We start from the raw sequence: 19,502 nt of genomic DNA, 5'->3' as shown, positions 1-19,502 counted from the left end.
TAAAATAAGTACATACAGGTGCTCAGCTACAGAAAACTTACCATCGTTTGAGAGAGGTTTTGAACAAATTCTGTGAGTGTGGAGTTTTTTAATACTTTGAAAACAGTGTATTTCACTTTTTCTTCATCATACATATCATTGCCTTGGTGACCACAGAACTGATCCTCTGCCACTATCTGAAAAATGACATTTAAAGGTTACTACTCACATTAGCTCAGCTGCACCATGTAATACCTTCTCCTGATGCTTTGCTATGCAACCTCACTGGCTGCCTGGGTGGTGGCCTAGTGCTAACACTATCTGTGTTTGCATGAAGACAATTTGCAAGCACACAGATTATAATTAAATTAAAAAATTGTGATTGATAGTCACATCAGCGCGAGTAATTAAAATATACTAATTCTTACAAATCCCGGACAATTAAAAACCAGTTGTGCTTAGATCCCAGTCTTGGAAGCATGTGCTCTAACAATCCTGGCACTTAAAGGGAAAAGAAAAAAGCTACATAATTATTTTATAGTGTAAGGCAAGGAGGCTGCCTAAACCTTCTGTATTTCCCAGAGCCCTCCTGCACTCTTTGTTAACAGAAACACAAACGCTGCCAGGCTCCCCACAGGAAACAGCTCCAGTGCAAATGCAGTGCAGAACGAGCCAAACTTCACCAGTGTCTCTACTTATGAACACCAGAAAGAAGATGCAAAGAAACATGGAGGCAAATGGGTTCTATTCTCCTGTGCCAGATGGGCTCTGGAAAGAGCCATAAACGGGGTTCCTTAAGGCAATTCATAACGATCTAGTCCATCTGGCTTTTCCAAAAAGATAATTGCAAATATAAGCACTCTCTCCTTCTGCTTCTACTTGATGAGCTCAGTTTGGCAGAAGTCCAGGCTTGCAGCCTATGGCTAGATACATTCTAATTTTAGAAAATAATTCCTGAAGGAGATAAAAGTGCAGTGGCAGGGCAGCCATTTGAAATAACCTGGTCCTTTTCCTTTCACCTGAACTTCCTATTTTTACTGACAAGCACATATATCCTACAGAAAACAAAAATGTCTATAACAGACAGTACTGTGTGATTCATTAGGATACTTTGCATATGTAAATATACGTACAAGCACTAAAATAATAATTTCACTTCAAACACTACTTCAGAGCACAAATTAAAAAAAAAAAGTTAAAAGGAAAGAAAAATCAAGGTTTGTCTCAGGTGGCTCAACATTCTGAATTTTCATGGTAAGGCAGTTGCAACTTAATCTGTTTCAAAAGCTGACCTGCACTTGCATATAGAGGTGAGCTTCCTGCCTCTCCTTCCTCTTCTGAGCTTCTATCCTTTTCTCCTCTTGTAGCCTTTCTACAAGTTGTTGAGGAATATCATGGTCGGTGACAGGCTGCAAAACTTCACCTACAAAGCAGATTTTATTATGTCATTTCAAGATTTACATCAAACAGCACTTTTTTTTCATGCACATTCAACTTTTCTCTGACTTGAAGTCAAAACCAGCTTTCTTCATCGTGTAATTAAAAACATGGCTTGAAATCATCATACTTTGGCAAAAGCAGCTTTTTCTATCCCAAGCCAAAACGCACTACTTCCATGAAATATGTATCACGGACTTCTGAATTAAACATTCAGAATTAAAAAAAATATTTACTACTGCTCCACTTTTTAGCACACATATATCTACATATTTATAATCAATTACTGAAGTTAGGTCAGTAAGTTTTCCAACCTGTAAAAAACCCAACGTCTGAAGCACTTTGCAGACGCCCAAGTCCTGCTTTACTGTGCTAAAGGGCACCTCTAGATTAGAACACACTTTCCAAATGTGAGAGGAAGGCTGGTTGATCCCATGGGAATTTTCAGAGGTAAATTACAGCCCTAAATCCCTGGTTTAAAATGCACCTTTGAGCACAGCCCAGAGGACACCTACTGAGTTTGGACTCCCTGATGTAGACCAGCATGTAGGCGTTGGTGCAGTGCCGCACTGACAGGTCGTCGTCGTGACCCCCGTAGTTGTGCTCAATCGCTTCCTCCTTCGTGCATCTTGATACAACATCATCGTCAAATTTACACCACTAGAGAGAAAATTTTACATAAATATAATTTTACACATAAAATCGTGTTCTTGAATGATAAATTAATCCTATTTCTGGCACGGCTTCCACCTCTTTGAAGTAACTGAAATTACTCTTCAAGCAGCGTGACTTGTAAAAAAAGATCTAGTTCAGTGTAATTTGTGCTACCTGCTACTTCTGCTCAGCAAAAGGAATTCCAAAAATACCAAACCTTTGCTGAAGTATTTGAACATTTTACACTGAATTTCAGAAGCTTTTCTTCAGACTGTTATTCAAATATCAAGTATTTCTGTATGAAACAGAAAATTGACCTTATTTGTGTTAGAATAAAATAAAAAGCAGAGATGCACAAGACAGCTGGTAATTATTTGTATATTTAGAGAAATTTACATCAAATTTTAAATTCAAACAGTAAAGTCAATTAAGAACAAACGACAAATAGCAACGAATTAGTAAAATCTGACTTCTACTTTTACTGTGAATAGTCAGGTATACACAAAACCAGTCAACTCAAGGGAAGAGGCACTTGACCTATAAATGTCTGATCCAATCAAGTCACCTAAACCTGTAACAGTGGGACATGCAAACATGCTGAACTTCTGAGTCACAGAAACACTTGAAATGTTCATATTTGCTTCAGCAAAGTCAGTTTAAAAAAAAAATTGCTGGATAAAATCAGTTTGAAGTAGAACTTTAACACATACACACATTAATGAAGGGATTCCCTTAGTCAGATGTCTTTTGCTAGAACTGAAGTGTGTCAGCAGACTTTTCTTTTAGGGTGCAAAAATTCCAGAAGCTTTGCCTGTTATGAAAACTCCATGTACACATTTGCAACACACACACACACTTGTGTTTAAGGTGCTTTTCAGTACTCACTTTGCCATCGCCCTTTGGATTTAGGTAAACAACATAATGTCCACCATGGTTATCTCCACTGTGGACCAGGACTGCGTGGAGGATGTAATTTGCAGGATCTTTAGGATCTGTTTTTTGCAAAAATTCATCTAGTGGCAACTGTTCAGGAAATTCAAACCTAGTTTTGAAAAGAATTAAGGGAATTGTATTTGTAGTTAAGACAGACACAGATTATTAAGCATTGTATGTACTCCTAAAGCAAGTTGCAAAAATTGAACACATTACTGTTACAATGCTATTTCTCTCCAGGACATACTGCATACGGTGGCAGAATTTATACTGTTTTAATATGGAATAAAAATAATCTTTGCAAGCACCTCTGGAAAAGTATGCCCTCAGTAACAAGGGTAAGAGCATTTTAACTGAAATAAGGCTGGTTTGGATTCACTGTGTCAAGATAAAAGCTTTAAAATATGCTATTTTCTGACAAATACAGTTTTCCTAGCACAGCTACCACTGGACTAGAATATTGTTTTGAAATGCCTTACAGCTGCTGCAGTCTCACCTTGGTGAGGCTGAAACCACTGCAATACAGATTTAGTTTACAACCAGCAATGTATGTCCTTTAGAAATTATCAGCCTCTATTTACAGTGAGGGGGCAAATGGCTCTCCCTCCATCTATGGGAACAGATGGAGGGAAAGCAGATAACTCCTCTTTCATCCTACTTACTCTTGTGGCAGCCTATCCACACACAAACAGGATTCTGGCAAATTATTTCTGGTAAAATACATTCACAGGTCCAAATTCTACAATTAAAAAAATTACCAACTAACCCAAAAAACCCACAAACTAAACGAACCAACCAACTTACCTATCATTTATCTTGATGTTTTGGTCAGTCTGAGGATCATACATAAACCTCATGAGCTGTAGGTGTAATACTGGGGGCAATGTTAGGAACTTCACACCTTTCTCTGCCTCCTAGACATTTTAAAGGAAATAGAGGGTTGAAATTGGAAGATATTTAGCAACTCAAAATACTTGTTTGCTGCAGACACTCTTCTTAAGGATTTTCATAGGCTTGATGACACAATGGGCACCAGCACCAAAGAATGGTTCAAAACTTGGGTGCAAGTAAACTACCTCAATGCTACACCAGCCTTCTCATGAGCTACTACAAGAACTCAGTTAATTTAAATTTAGGCCATTTATACAAGCACACTTGGACACCTCACAGCATTAAGAGCAAGTCACATGTATAAATATAATTAAAAAGAGAATATGGAGGAAAACCCTCATTTTTGATCAATTAAGAATTTCATGTTCATTGTATCCTGCCAACAAGTATTGGCTACTGTGCTGTACTTTCCCAAGAACAGCAAAAGAATATATAAAACATTACTGACAACATCTGGTGTATCAAAGCTGCAGAAATAAGCTTTAGTAAAACAACATTAATTATAAAGAAACTTCAGCTTCCTCCAGTGGGTGAAGCAAAGTGCAACTGAAAAGCTCAGAAACATGTGCATACACATAAATGTTTAACATTCCAGGGTTCATTTGGTGTTCTTCCTGATGATACAAATATCAAGTCTCTAAAGTTACTTCTGGAGCTATGATGCTTTTTCACTTGACACATGAAGAACAGGCTACTCAGAGGAAGAACTTTTCAGTCTTGAGATTGGTAGAAAAGTGAAACATTCCAGTAACTGAATGACTTGGTCCTATAAAACTCACTGCTAATTAGATTGCTATAAAATCTGTGCTCCATTTTCAGAAACACAACAAAAACTAAGAAGAGCTATGCAAAGCTTGTCTAAGAAGAAACATTACCAAAATCAGATGATACAATCTAGAATGGGTTTTGCAACATTGTTTTGCTAGTTTATTTTCCTTCCCTATTTTATCAAGGATAAAGAAATAACATTTAAAAGCAGATAAAAAAAAATACCTGCAAGCCATGTTCTCCTGCATCATATTTGTTATCACCATCCAACTGTTCCACTGCAACGTAGTCAATGAAGGACTCAAAAACTAAATGAAAAAAGATCAGGGAATTGCACAGAAGGAGGAGGAAAAAAGTAAGTTTACTCCAGCCTGCAATGTATTATCAAAAAACATACTAGGACATGAGAGTTTGTGTTTGAATATTTCTGTTTTTTAAAAGTTTTATATTGCTTAAGAGTGTCCAGAAATGTACCAAATTGTAGGAGCATACATAAGGGTATCAATAGATTTTAAAATCAGAGTCACAACTGTCTGCCAAAACTCCTCACTTTGCAGCTGCTGAGCAGCAAGCAAGATGACTGTTTGTTGGACTCTTACACATCCCTTTTCATGCCTTGTACTCCAAGTAAAGAGATGATAAGGGACCACTGTCATGCTGTTCTGATGAGTTCATTCTTTTTATTTGCTTATTACTATGGTCAGGTCTAAATAAGAATCTATTTCCTTCGAGTTCATCTTTATATATAAATTATTACCCACTGTGACAACACCACTGTTGTCACCATGGCACAGTATGCAGTTTTATGACATCAGGAAAACTCCTGAAGTTCGTGGACTTTTTTGAAAAGATACCAGTGAGAGAATTAGGGAGGAAGGAGCAGGGAAGGGAAATGGGATAAGGTAAAAGAAAAAAAGGTAACGCGGGTAAAATAATGTTCTGCAGAAAATATTTTCAATGAGGTGTCTTAAAGCAAAGATTTTCAAATTGCTGTGCACCAACAAAACCATTTGAAATCATAAGGCACTGAAGTCCAACATGTTGAAGTATTTAACTGGTGCATATCACAGTGTATCACTTACTATTTTTCTTTCCCTTTATACTTAGCTGGATGTCATAATAATCTTCTATTCGTTCAGATCGATAGTCTACGTGCTTGCATTGGATATAAGACTGTAAACAAAACCAAAACACCAAAGAATTTCAGTGTATACAAGTAACAGAGTAAATGTAATTATCTTTTTAAGAAGTATTAAATACATACCACCATCTTCCCTCTGAACAATTTAGGAATAGTGCCTTCTACACACGTGCCTTTCATTTTATTTTCCACATTATCGAGCAGCTGAAAGAAAAATTAGTTTTTACATAAGATGATCTTGTAGTTTTTTTATTTATTCATCACATACAGATGACTACTTCACTGAATAGACTCTACATCACTTATATAAAAATGAAATGTTAGTCTGTACTGGCATCTCCTTTCTAGTCCTTTAAATCCTCCTTTTCCCCCTAAAAATTCCACTGAGGACTACCCAAGCTACATTCCTTTGAGTCTGGAAAACCCCACAGATGTAACAATGTATTTGTGGCTTCAAAACTGCATTTCTCTCCACGGCTATAAAAGCACCATCAGTACATGTTCCAGTTACTTTCAAGCTTTCCTATTCTTTACAAATTCCTCACCCAGAAAAGGCCATAAGCAAACCCATTCTTAAAGAGAAATAAACCAAGGCAAAACCTCTGCCTTTGAAACCTAATTTAAATTAATCAAGGCCACCATTACTCAGATTGTTAGTAAATTTTATTATACATGCACAGTATCGAGACACAACATTATGCATCACAGATCAGCAAGAAATAGTGTCAACATACCACTCGACATAATTCCTGGACATCATGTTGCATGAAGCTGTCTAAAGTTTCCCACCTTTGTAAGGCAAATAAACACAACATTACTAAGTGGGAAGAAAACAATACAGCTCAAAAGACATTTTTGTGATTTCTCTGCAGATCAAGAATGTAACACACAGCAAGATGTAAAGACTGAGACTTGGTACTGGCTGAAGCACAGGATCTTTGGTTCTGTGGGATTTCCTCAGCAGGAGGAAGGGGCAGTGAACTTGTGAGACGTTCTGGCAGCCGTTCTGTGCCCACCTGCCTTCTCCTCTGTGGCACTGGGGACAGGGAGGGCAGACAGAGCCAGCTGGAGAGGCAGGGGAATTCACCCAGTCTACAACCTGGCCTCAGTTCATGCCAAAAAAAACTCTTGAAGAAAAAACCTGGGAGCAAATTCAATGCTGTCAGAATAGCTTGCAGAGCGTGTTTCTAGCTGCCTCTCTTCTGAGGGCCCTTCAGGTGCAGTCAAGTAGCGTTCTGGGATTATTTCAGCACATGAAAGGAAGCAAATGGATTTACAGGAAAGACTGGCTCCTTTGTGCTCATCTAAACAGTTAATCCTGGGCACACAGTAACTCCAAGGAGGCCTTCAGCTTTCTGAACTGCCCATGTGCAAACATACCCGTGTGAAAGCAGCAGTCTCTAAATGCCTCAGAGCCAAGGGGCACAGTGCAACAAAGGGTCCCAGCACTACTGCCTTCAACGAAACAAGAAACATGACATGTTTCTAGTTCCAGCATGAAATACTTCCTCCTGTGAGCTCTTCAACCCAAGAACGCTTTCTAAGTCTCTGACAACTCTTCTTGCAGCAGTCTCCACTCCCAACCATATGAAATAAGCCCTGCTGACTGAAGGTTTCAGCTTCACCCTGATGTTCTACCTCAACCCTGGAAGTCACCAGCACAGGGGTGATCAGGAGCACCACTGACTTTATCTTCCCTCCCACTCTCCTCTCTGTGACTCACCCCCACTGTCACACGGCAGCACACTCATCTCAAAATTGTGCCAACAACTGTGTGGGGTCCACAGTTTAAAAAGCTGAATGAAGTGACCTGTTAGATAATTAAAAATGAAAAATAATGTCCTGACTCCCTAGGCTTGAAACACTAACCAGTTTAAAGGACAAAAGAAAAAGAAGGTCACATACTAAAATTAGGATTAAAAGGGCTCCTTCAGACATGCCATCAGTTTCTACTGAAAGAAGCCAAAATCAGTTAGAAACTCACAACACCCACTAAAAAGTAATACTCTAAACAGCACCTAGGTAGGGCTCACAAGGTCAGACACCCCTCCCTGATTCCAGGGTGAGGGAAGGGGGAAACCCAGATCTTGAAACACATTCAAAAATTCCTTCCCAAAAATGAAAGCAGGCATGAACACATTTTTAAAACCTTGTTCTCAGATACAAAATTAAGCATCTGAAACACCCTCGGGAAAGGTGTCTCTTCATGCTACTAAAGATAACAAAGCTGGGATCTTAATTCAAGATGAAATATTTACACTTTCACCAAGTCCTTTCCATGTAACAGGACAGGAGGAGCACTGATAAACTAAATATACAGTGTGCTAGCAGGAAGAGAGTATGGCCAGATAAACACAAAACACTGAGGTTACTGATTTCATTTTAAACTTCCCCCAAAAGGTAAAAAGTAGAGGCTGCAAAGACACAGGTTTTATTAGGACAGAGCACCACTACAAGGGTTAGCAGCAGATGCAGGATGAACACTCAGGCAGTTGTGTGGATACAAACTTCCTCATGTGCTTTTAAATAAAAAAGTGTTTGTCAATATTACTACAGGACTAGTCTACTGATACAGTGAAATAAAGTAATGTACAGTACAGTATTTTAGAACAGATTTTAATCAAATCCTACTCCACGCTTACAGAACATGCAAAGAGAAGGCTTGTAAAGGTTATGCTAATCATAATCTTTCTGTCCTAACTTGTGCTCAACTAAAACATCACGCTTGTAAAACACACAAAAAACCCACCCTTAATGTAGCTGTATTGTATAATCCTATGTCTAGATACTCCAGATTTACAATTACACCCTCTAACACCATCTCACAAGAAATATGACCAGACTGGAAAAAAATACCAGGCAGTCAAGTGGATACTGGGCAGAAAAGAAAATAAGAAGCAAGCCCTTTTGTGGATGTTCTCTGGGGGAAAAGAGGGTGCTAGAATGAGGAAATGCAAATAATTACTCTCTGTGTGCTCCAACACCTTTACTTCATGCAGCTGATACTCCTGTTAAGCTTTGAATCACCAAACAGAACACAGCATTACACGGTTCTAAATCATGTTACAGCAGCCCTCAGTGCAGAACTCACATGGAAATGAAAATTACTGCTATTCCCTACATTTAAAACAGAATTATTTTTTTAAAAGACATTAAGAATACATCAACTGCAATATTTCAATAACTATTTACTCTGAATTTTACTTAAGCCAAATGTATTACATAATTTTCAGGTAACAGGTAAATGATAACCCTGCTACTAACAGCTGTGTTTGTGTACCATTCCTCTTTCCAAAAAATCTGGCTTTTGGATCAGTTGTCTTTAGTACTGACTATAAATAAAAACCTATGCAAGTAAACTACGAAAAGTTAATGATTAACACTGTTATATTAAGACTTCTCAGTGCCTCTCTAAAAATAACCCAATTTAAGAAGAGCCTTTTTAAAGAAAAGCTTTATAAAGCCTGTAAAAATCCAATAAATAGCCACGATTTCTGAAACTTACCCAAACGATTTTGTTAACTTTTTAGTTCCAACTGGTTTGTCACTATGTTGCAGCTCATAAAACACTCTTTGCAATGCTAAAGGAACACTTTTGGATGAATCATCTCCTTCTGTGGGCATCATGTACACAGCCTGAAAAAGCATTTAGTTCAATTAGTATCTAAGGAAAAGTTTATTGCTCATATTGTTTAATGCATTCTTTCCTCTTCAGTGACTTCCTTCACAGAACTCAATTTAATCATCACTTCAAAACAGTCTGAAAAAAGTCTTGTGCTGTAGTGTAAAAACGTTAATTGTCTGGAATGACTTTAGAGCACAGTGGTTAGAAAGATGTGAACAACAGATTCTATTCATGGTTATTTTATCTAAATAGTTCCCTTATTCCACCCTAGAACAGTAAATGCACTAAAGCATTTAACACCTTCAAACAAGTTATCACGCCTGGTTTATCCATGCAATCGTCACAGTAGGAACAGATATACTGGTCAACACTGCAGGCTTTTGAAAATAACTTGTTTTGTGAAAAAGCAACCACATGAAACCATAAAGGGCAACAAGTGAATGAAAACAGAAATGGTCCACATGGGGAAAGATGTTAGAGGAAGCTTTGAGATTCCCTGATACATTCATTCATTCCTACTTAATGTCATCACTGTCCAGCAAATAAACATCTTAACAATTCAATTCACTGATTATAATGATCTGGGAAGGATTGAGAACAAAGAAATTACACAAACAGACCAAACAAGGATTAGGAGAGTTCAGTAGGCACTGAAATGAGATTTACTTTTTTAAAAGTGTACATCAATATATGTAGGGAAAACGAAGGGCAAACAAAAGGTATTTACAGGGAGATGCTCATTTAAGAAGCAGAGACATAAAAAGAAAACAGACAACCCTGGAAGGAGATTAGGTAACAACAAATGAAACTAAAAGGACTCCAATATTAAGTAGCATATGAGAAAATAACCTGTTAAAACACAGAAAAACTGCCACCTGAACTTTTCCTTGTGAAACAAAAGGGAATGATCCCTTTCTGTGAGTGAAGTGCTGAACTGGATGTCAGTGGCTCTCCCTATGTTTGTGCCTTAGCCTGGATGCCAGAGGGGTGCAGCAACTCCAACATATTATGTTTTTATAAATTTTATAAATTGAAGAAAACTGCATCTTCAATTTTATAACCAGCAATGGGTTTTAACTCTCAAAACTCAACAATCCTTAAACTTTTCTAATGAGTTAAGACTGCTTTAAGACTTTATAGTGATCCACCCTGGAGGAGAACTCTGTGGGTTCTGAACTCTGCTCCTGCCCACAGAGGTGCCAAGTTCAAAGCTGGGTTGAGTTGCTCAGGATCAGATCCAGTTGAATTCTGAGCACCTCCAGCAATGGAGATCCCACAACCTCTCCACACATCCTACTGGAAGGCTGGACCATGCTGATTATGAAAATTTCCTTCCTAAGGTCAGAACACTGAATTTCAGAACAACTCTAAGAAGTTAAACAAGCAAGTAATTTTCAATTGCTATATTTTTATCATCCAAATGCAGAGTTACAGTTCAACACGGTGATCTGGGCAAACTCCAAATATGAATAGTTAGAATAACACCTTTGATTTTACAAGTAAAACTAATTTCTTGCTTTGAAATATGAACATCAAAACAAGTCAGCATCTCACAGAGTTAACTTAAAACCCCTCCCTGCCCCCAGTTTATGAACCCTTTTATGAGTGGGTGTCACTGGCTAAAGGTAGAAGCAGAAGTTTGAATGACCATCTTAAATCTTCCAAATCTCTATAATCAACCCCTATTAACTTTTTTAACATCTTATAAATGCTTTTTAAAAAATAAATATATATTACATGCTATGTTTAAACAAATAGAAACAAGGTACAAAAATCGAGTAATGAAAAATATAAATACAGTCAGCGGTGATATGTTTTAAATAAATAAATATTAAAATGCTAAACCTACAGTAGGCTAAAAGTTAAACCTGTGTTTGACTCTTCCATCAAAAATGCATAAATTGGAGTTCAGAATACCTTGATAATTAACCAAATCCTTTACATCTAGTTCTTGTTTGTTTTCCTCATATGCCATCTGGACAATTAATTCCTTTCCTATATCTCTCAAGTAATATTAAAATAGTCATTCACAATTTACTTATAATTCCTACATTCCAGCTGCCATTGAATAAAAAATTTCTTCTGAAATTCTACATGTGTCAATCCAAACCAGGCATTTAACTCAGCTTTCCTTGGTTCTCCATCCTGGTTGTGCATACAGGTGGTATTGAAGCTCATTTCTCTAAGTTTGGAGTGTTTCTCCACACTAAAACAAGCCACTTTTCAAATGTGATCCTCTACAAACTCTTATTTTTATTGCCTTATCCTCCCAAATTCTGAAAGCTTGACCTCAAGATCAAGAAGTGAGGCATTCTGATCCACTTAAAAAAGCAGAATCTCCTATTTAACATCTGAGAAGCTCCCTCAGGAAATGAACACAAAAGAGGAATAGGGACATGCATAGGCAGGGACTATAAGCAACAGATAGATATGAGAAAAATTTTAGATATTTACATAGTGAAAGGATGCTACAGATAACCTTGAACACATTGCTTAAAGCCAAGAATTCCTTGAGGAAGGGAAGAAAATACTGTGCATGAAATTCCAAGGTTAGGTGAAATATACTGGAGAACCTGAGGAGAGCCAGATCAGGGAGAAATGCACTGGACCAAGATTTATAATTTTAGTGTAGTTATATGAATATCCTGCAATGTTCTCATGAATTGTAGGGAATTTTTCAGGGCAACCAGCAAAAAGTTTCAAAACGGACTGGAAGCAGCCACAATTACTGATGGGCTGGAGGCACTGATGACAGTTCTGGGACAACTCAAGATCAAACCTGCACCCATCTGGGAAGTTGCTACTGCTCCTTGCCTACCTGGACTACAGTTAAGCACATATTTATTGGTCACAGACAAAGATATGCTCAGAAGAGAGAGTTCCTTGGCTTTATTCTCTACCTCTGAAGCTGCTTGGTAGCTTAAAAGGGAGGTCTCACTTCAAATACCCAAGAACCTCCCATCTGTTGTCTGGAGGCAGAGCAAAGAAGAAAGGACCTCTCCATCAATCCTCCCCCACACTTCCCCAGGGTCTGCCTTTCCATAGGTACCTGTTTGCCTTTGCTATTGTTCTTTGCTTCCCCAGCTCTGCTCCTGACAGCAGCTTCTCTGGGAACAAAGCTCTAAATAACAGCAATAGAAGTCCTTATCTCTTCTGAGTAAGAAGGATTCACAGAAATTATGGATATGGTGAGAAGCAAACTGAGGATGCTACATGTTTTATTTTACTCGGTTTTTAGAGGAACGAGTTTGCTCAAAGTGAAAACAAAAGTGTTGTGAAAAGTACTTTTTTCAGACAAGACAACTACTGATTCTTCCTGACCTGTACCAGTGGCATTCCAGCTGATGTTCAGGACCATTTCCATAAAGGAAGCTGCAGCTACCAGCTAGTAAATCAAGTTTTCTCATATGGCTACTATCCAGATATTAACACTTCCTAAAAGCTGCTATTTATTTTGGGGCTGGGGGAGAAGTGCAGGGCAATGCTTGAAAAGGTTAGTTAGTTGAAACAAATCTCTATCACAAAAAGCCTTTCTCCTTCACAGAACAAGATCACTTCATATTGATTTACTGCTACAAGAGAGTCTTGAAACAAACTGCTCAATTGGATTAGATGGAGTCATTACAAAAATACTTTTTTCTCTGAATAGCAAAGTGAAGTTGTCCAAAAACATAAAATGCACAAACACTATGAGTTATGAGCTGAGCAAAAAGAACAGGAATTATAATGAATGAAAAGCTGAACGAGTGAATTACACCTCCTGCAAAAAGAAACAGGTGCATCATGTAAAACAAGTCAGGTATTTATTTCTTGTCCATGGCATTGGTAAGATCTCAGCTACAGTCTAATGGAGTTTGATGTGCTTTTTCAAAGTAAAGAGCACATTGCAAAAGAGAAAAAAAGAAATGCCAACTGGGACACTTACAGGTCACAGTGATATAAGTAATAAGATGGTGGGAAACTGAAGACAACGGAAAACAAGTACATTAAAAAGGGAAAAGAAAGTTTAATTCAAAGGTAACAACTACTCTACACAAGAGAAAGCCTAAGCAGAACAGTTCATTTTCACTAAGAGACATACAGTAAATGCAGAAATGGGCAGACAATGAATTAGGATCAATAGGACATTCTACTAAACTAAATAGTGCTGAGTTACTTTTTTTACCAAGTATATCCCCTCGTCTAGATAACCATCTCCAATATCAAGTCATCACTTCTGTTTTTAATCCCATTAGGGGTATTGCCCTGTTTTAAAGTGACATATTATGTAGCATATTTTATCCTCGGTTTGGATATTTATTACAACAATATTTAAAGAAGTTCTTTCTTGCAAAGAAATGATATCTACAGTAAATAAAAAATATCAATACAGCAAACATAAAATTAAGTTGTTTAAACTACTGAAACTACAATGCTTCCCATCACTACAAAGAGCCAACCATGATAAGAGAAAATTCAGCTGCATAATATAAATTACAAGACAGAACAAATGCAGTGCATGTGCATCTTTTTACTTTGTTTATGGGCTCAGAAGCCATAACTGACTTCCCTATTTTAACTCTTTCAAAAAATGGAAATTACTTCCAACTTTCATCTGCAAGATGTAGTCATCCCCTTTGCCTCCCCCCAGCAATTCCTACCAACATTAACATGCAATGCAGTCAAAGAAACACCCCCTGAGCTCAGGTCTTCAGCAGAAGACAAAAGTTTATGTTCCACAAACTACTCAGCCTCCAGCAAGATGTGCATCACCATGTAAGTCCAGCTCTTCTAAGAGGATAAAGGAACACACTGCTCTGTTCTAAAACACTTATAACATTGGCTATTTCAATTAGCAAACTCGTGTTCTTTCACAGGTTACTTACCTTTCGTAGCTGATTTGTGAAAAATAAAGTCTGTAACAAACTGTTCATGTAACAAGTTGCTCCCTGGTTCTTTAAGCCAACATATCCTGTGTGCTTCTTTGAATCCCACCTGGGAAACAGTTGGTGGTTAAAAACAAGACAGTTCTATATTAACTATAATAAAGGGCATTTGTTCTAAGCTAGTGCTGCTGGCAGATCTCAGCTACTCTTCACTGTTACTGAAGGTTCAAATAAACTACACTTCACTACTGACTGCCAGTAACAACAGTCTTTGCAATTAAATGCTTTGTGATTTTGTTAGCTTTTCTTTTTAAAGCTATATGTCCTATATGGAAGAAAAACTATGTACTATGCAAGTGTACTGGAACCCAGAGCTGTACTTTTAAGGGCAAGTCTCCACTTCAGTACAACCACTTTGATCACAAGTGCCATGAAGTAGAACAACTCAGATGGAGAAGTTTTACAGCAACTGTAAACCAAGGCAAGTTGGACAGCAAAGCCACTCCACTGTATCAGCTCCAAGATCACAAATGCTGAGGCCAGAACTGCAGAGGTGTTAAACCAGAGATCGACTCTGGATGGAAGTTGAGGTTCCATAACATTATGCTGACTCACACAAACAAATTTAAGCTATACAAAAATCTCCATGTGACTATAAAAATATTGCTGTGTGAATTCATCAATTAGAAGTGACAAAGTGAGAATGGCTGATGAGAGCTGCAAATGGCAGTAACACAAAATACTTGAACAATCTCAAGTAACATAAAAATACTAGAATTAAGAATTTTACTTATTTGTTTTTAATTAAAGATACTTACGCCACTCCATGTGGAGCATCTGCTTGAACATAGACTTCAAAAGTAACTTTGTCCTCTTCTATAAAGCCTTTTTCAGGATCAGTAACTTCCTGTAAAACAGGAATGACACAGGAACATGAAAAGTGCAGCTTGCAACATGACTGTAGTGAAGCATCCAGTTAGAGATCACTTTCTAGTTTCCAAGACTGAGCTATCAGTAATAATAAATTAAAGAAGAAAAACTGAAGAAAACATCAAAGTAGCTGTTTTTCAGCTTAATATATTTTAATCCTTTTTTAGTGTCTCAATACAGGAAACTTGTTCCCACCTTTTAAGATTTTGCAGTAATTTTCAGTTTTCAGTGGTACAAGAGTTGGTAATCAAATGTTCTGCTTCTTCTGGATAATACTCCAGAACCTTTGCAAATGCTTAAAAAGCTGTCACAATTCAAGATAAACCTTAGTGGTATGACTAGGGCATTAAATATCCATACACGTATACAGAGAACATGTGGAAATGCAAACAAATTTATGTTGCTTCAGAATGCCACTGACTATCACATAGTGGAAACAAACACAGATATGCAGAAAACAGTGAGGGAGTATTTAAATTACAACATAAGTAAAAGCACTCTACAAAAATTTAGTACAGGAATTTTTAAAAAATTGAAAAGTAATCCACAGCAGTGATAGAAAAAATATCAGCCTTAGAAAAAAACCCCTTTTTTAATTGGCATCTCAGTATGCAGGAGTACAAGTACAAAACTGCTCCTATCTAGCAATAGATTAGTACATGTCCAATTACTTACACTCCAGGCCATGAAGTTGGAAAAGCCCCAGTCATTCTCCTTATGAAAGAACAAGTGACTAATACGACGACTGAATGATTTTTCATCATCCTTGTAGTTTATTATCTTGAGAACTGCTTGTGCATGACAGGACCATGACCTATAAATACAGAAGAAACACTTGAAACTCATTCAAACCCAAGCTTATTATAGTTATTAGCATAATTTTTTTGTTAGGGATTTTTGGTACATCACTTTCGCACACGGCAATTTTTTTTTCCTTTTTAGATGTTAAGACTTGGTTAATTGCTATTGAGGGCATGAACCTCTGGGGCTTTCTGAAGCCACATTATGAATGTGAACTTGGAATGGAAATTTTTCTTAGGGCAACAGCATTGTTAATAAAGTACTGTCAGGCAATTGCAGGTAAGAGAGGCTGAAGAGCTGAGTGCTCTCAGAGGCGAGCTACTTCTGATCTGCTTTAACACAGATGGATGAGCCAACTCCAAGTGCTCCTGGTGTCTACAGAGTGTGGTATCTCTGCCTCTGGCTAAGGAAAGGAGGGGGTTGTTCTACCCTCCTTCCACAAGATAAACTCCCCAACACCAATTGTCTCAGCAGCACTTCTTTATGACCATTCCTGTTCAAAATCACCCTACCTGTGCAAGACAATCAGTCTGAATGTCAGCTCAGACAAGGTCTTGTCACTGCCTCATGCAGTGGCATTACTGCTTGCTTAGCTCCACCAGCTGCACCTTGGTTGGTACTTTTAGAGATCACATTATCCTTTTTCTGTGACTGCTTGCACATGAATCACTTCTCCTGCGACTTGTTAATACACTTCCAACTTTTTTCTTTACGTCCTGCACTAACCACTCACCTTCTAAATGACAAAACTGATGAAAAAGAGCAACCTGTTATTCAGATTGAACAACAAGTTTTGTGAGATTTGGTGCAAGAATGGAGTTACCCTGCTGGAAGGGACACCTGTGGGGTCTGCACTCTGGCAGGAGAAGCTGCAGGAATGCCCCAGAAATTTGTAGTTATCTTTTAAAATTTTTGTATTACTTACAAAAGTGTTCAAAGATAACCAATTTTGATTTGCATGCAGGACTCCAAGAACACATATGTGTTCATATGAAAGTGGATGAACTCCACTTTCATCCCCTGCTGTGCCTCCAGTGGTAGCAGTTACCTGCTCACACACTTCACAGGGCAGGATTTATAGCTCGGCAAGGTCAGAGGAGCTCCAGTACCACTTCCATTTGAAACAAACTCAGAACACTTCCTATGCCAACAAAACTGTCAGTCAAGGACTTCCCCCCAGCAGTTAAACAGAAATGTATCTAAATTCTACCACAAACTTCTAGTTACACAAGGTACTTTCAGCTCATCCTAAAGAGGGGATTACTCTTAGGCTTTGAGATTTAGAAAGGTGAGGAGGAAAGGGGACTCACACCCTTGCAGGAATTCTTTCCTGTTGCAGAAAGCTAGGTGAAATATTTTTTGTGCATGTCTGTATTTCTTGCAACAGATTAACCAGCGTCAAGCGAGGACTTGTGCAGTAATGAAAAGGGTCTTACGTGGAATCGGATTCAGCATTGCATTGAAGGAAGAATCCTACACTTTTTTGGTGTGGTCTGTCCGGGTAGAGTCGTGGCATAACCATGATTTTCCATGGCAAATTCCGTACAAAGCAGGGAGGACTGAGAACTGACTCGCTCAATCTGTTGAAGCGTTCCACTGTAAACTGAAATGTTGCTTCCGATCGCCAACTTGTATCTGTAACACATATACAAAATTATTTGAAAAAAATGATGTTTTCACTTAAAAATGCCTTTTTCAAAAATCATGTAATGTGAGCATGTTTCATGTAGCGGGATATTGGAAGCAACAAAGACAGTCCCATCCCAGAGAGACACTGGACTACTTTATTACTTAAGTTTCAATTTTTTCATTTTGAAAAACGCTGCGACACAATTCAGGCAAACAGAGCTCTGAAAGATGCATTCCTTTTGTACACTCTTTCCTTAAATACTTCTTCAGCAGTAGAATTTGTTACCACTCAAGTTTCTTCTAAAGCAGCGGGTGCAGCAAGACAGAGACATCAAATGCTTTACAACTAAATCACAGCCCACTCTTAACTCTTCTTGAGTAGCATCTCCACAGCACAGTTTAAGTCAGCTCCCTGCATGAATCCACATGCACAAAGGACTTTCACAATCTGTTCAAATGCCCTGTTGATACCAAGTCATCATTTAGTTGTTTTTGGCTTGCAACAGTGTATTTTCAAAATGATGACCCCCATAGGTTGGCTGTTGGATTTTTTTTTTCAAATCTCATACCAGTTTGCTGAAGAACAGCTCAAGCGTAGGGTCCTGTATTCTCTGTGAGATTTCTCTTAGAGATTTTTAGCAGTCTAAAAGTTAAATAAGACACTTTTTTTAAAAAAAAAGTTTATTTTGACACACACAATTAATTTCTCTTTCTTCCCATATAGCCAGTTCTTCATATACCACGATCTGTTGTGCTTCTGCTGTACACAGCTATAACTGGGTGCTGGAGGCTGTGACAGCTTCAGCAAGGCACAAGGCTGGGCTCTGCAAGGCTGGGCTCTCCTTATTGGGACAAGCCTCATACTGCACACAGGGAAGGAACAACTGCAACTTATCCCAACAGTTCTGCAGTGCAAGGATGCACTAGACACTCCTTTTCCATGGCTCCAGCCTGACGCTGGTGTGACATGGTTTGGTTTGTTACTGGGTGTGAGGAGGCTCCAGCAGCACAGAGGGCAGCAGGCAGCACCCCTGCTCACTGCTGTTCTCACACCACCCACGGGGATGCAGAACTGATGTCACGTGTGCAGTGACACCTGAAATCAAAAAGCACCGAGGTACAATGACACCAGCCAGAGATCTGATCAGGAAATTGTGACAAGGCACACACTACACAACAAATGTGTTCTTTCTGTGCACGGGCAGCAGCAGTTCACTCAGCACCAGAGACAGTGTTGAACCATTTTTAAATAAACAGGTGAGTCCTCGTTGATACCTTACTTAAAAAATGAAACACTCTTCATTACAACATGCAACAGGGTAAAGATCATACATTTCAACACGGAAAATTAACAAGTTCTATCCACAACTGCCAGGGAACTTTGACAGATTTCGTTCTTCTCCCTTGCTAAACAGTTTTCAAGCAGTTGTCCTACTTCTGAACAGCCACCCCATTGATCTAATTTGTGTATGGTCTGACAGCCATAAGCACTCCCAACTGTCTCTTGACAGTACTACAGCCCAAACCAGCTTCCTCTCCCCTCCACACCTGCAACGACCTTGTTACCCTGCACTGTCAGCTTCCTCAGTGACACAAGAGCTCAAAGGATTCCTTTGTCCTTTTTCCCCTACATGTAAGTGCAGTTAACTGTTAGTCTATCACTGAAAAACTGTTCTCTACCCATTTTCACTACTCATTGCCTGTTGACAGAGTAGAGAGCTGGATGCTTACAACCAAAAGCCAGGCAAGCTGCAGCCAGAGGAGCTGTACACTCTAAAACTTGATCTGCAGGCAGGATAAAACAAATCTGTAACATGCTTAACAATTTAAAAATCAGCCTTCCATCACA

At 38.4% G+C, this 19,502-nt stretch overlaps 1 protein-coding gene across 1 annotated transcript in view; it reads right to left on the bottom strand.

The window, feature by feature from the left end:
• USP7 (ubiquitin specific peptidase 7) overlaps positions 1-19,502 on the bottom strand; it is a 39,655-nt gene that overhangs the window by 16,301 nt on the left and 3,852 nt on the right. The window contains exons 2-15 of the mRNA XM_029957758.1: positions 17,461-17,659; positions 15,899-16,037; positions 15,112-15,200; positions 14,294-14,402; positions 9,309-9,439; positions 6,538-6,592; positions 5,927-6,007; positions 5,745-5,835; positions 4,888-4,970; positions 3,808-3,917; positions 2,956-3,112; positions 1,932-2,076; positions 1,272-1,402; positions 42-176 (exon numbers count right to left, since the gene is read on the bottom strand). Of these exons, the coding sequence (XP_029813618.1) occupies positions 42-176; positions 1,272-1,402; positions 1,932-2,076; positions 2,956-3,112; positions 3,808-3,917; positions 4,888-4,970; positions 5,745-5,835; positions 5,927-6,007; positions 6,538-6,592; positions 9,309-9,439; positions 14,294-14,402; positions 15,112-15,200; positions 15,899-16,037; positions 17,461-17,659 (1,655 nt within the window). The remainder of the gene's footprint in view (positions 1-41; positions 177-1,271; positions 1,403-1,931; positions 2,077-2,955; positions 3,113-3,807; positions 3,918-4,887; positions 4,971-5,744; positions 5,836-5,926; positions 6,008-6,537; positions 6,593-9,308; positions 9,440-14,293; positions 14,403-15,111; positions 15,201-15,898; positions 16,038-17,460; positions 17,660-19,502) is intronic.

Source organism: Manacus vitellinus, unplaced genomic scaffold (assembly GCF_001715985.3).
Source record: "Manacus vitellinus isolate BGI_N305 unplaced genomic scaffold, ASM171598v3 scaffold_12_pilon, whole genome shotgun sequence".
NCBI lineage: Eukaryota > Metazoa > Chordata > Aves > Passeriformes > Pipridae > Manacus > Manacus vitellinus.
The sequence above is the reverse complement of the archived record's forward strand: the minus strand, read 5'-3'. Positions and strand labels throughout refer to the sequence as shown.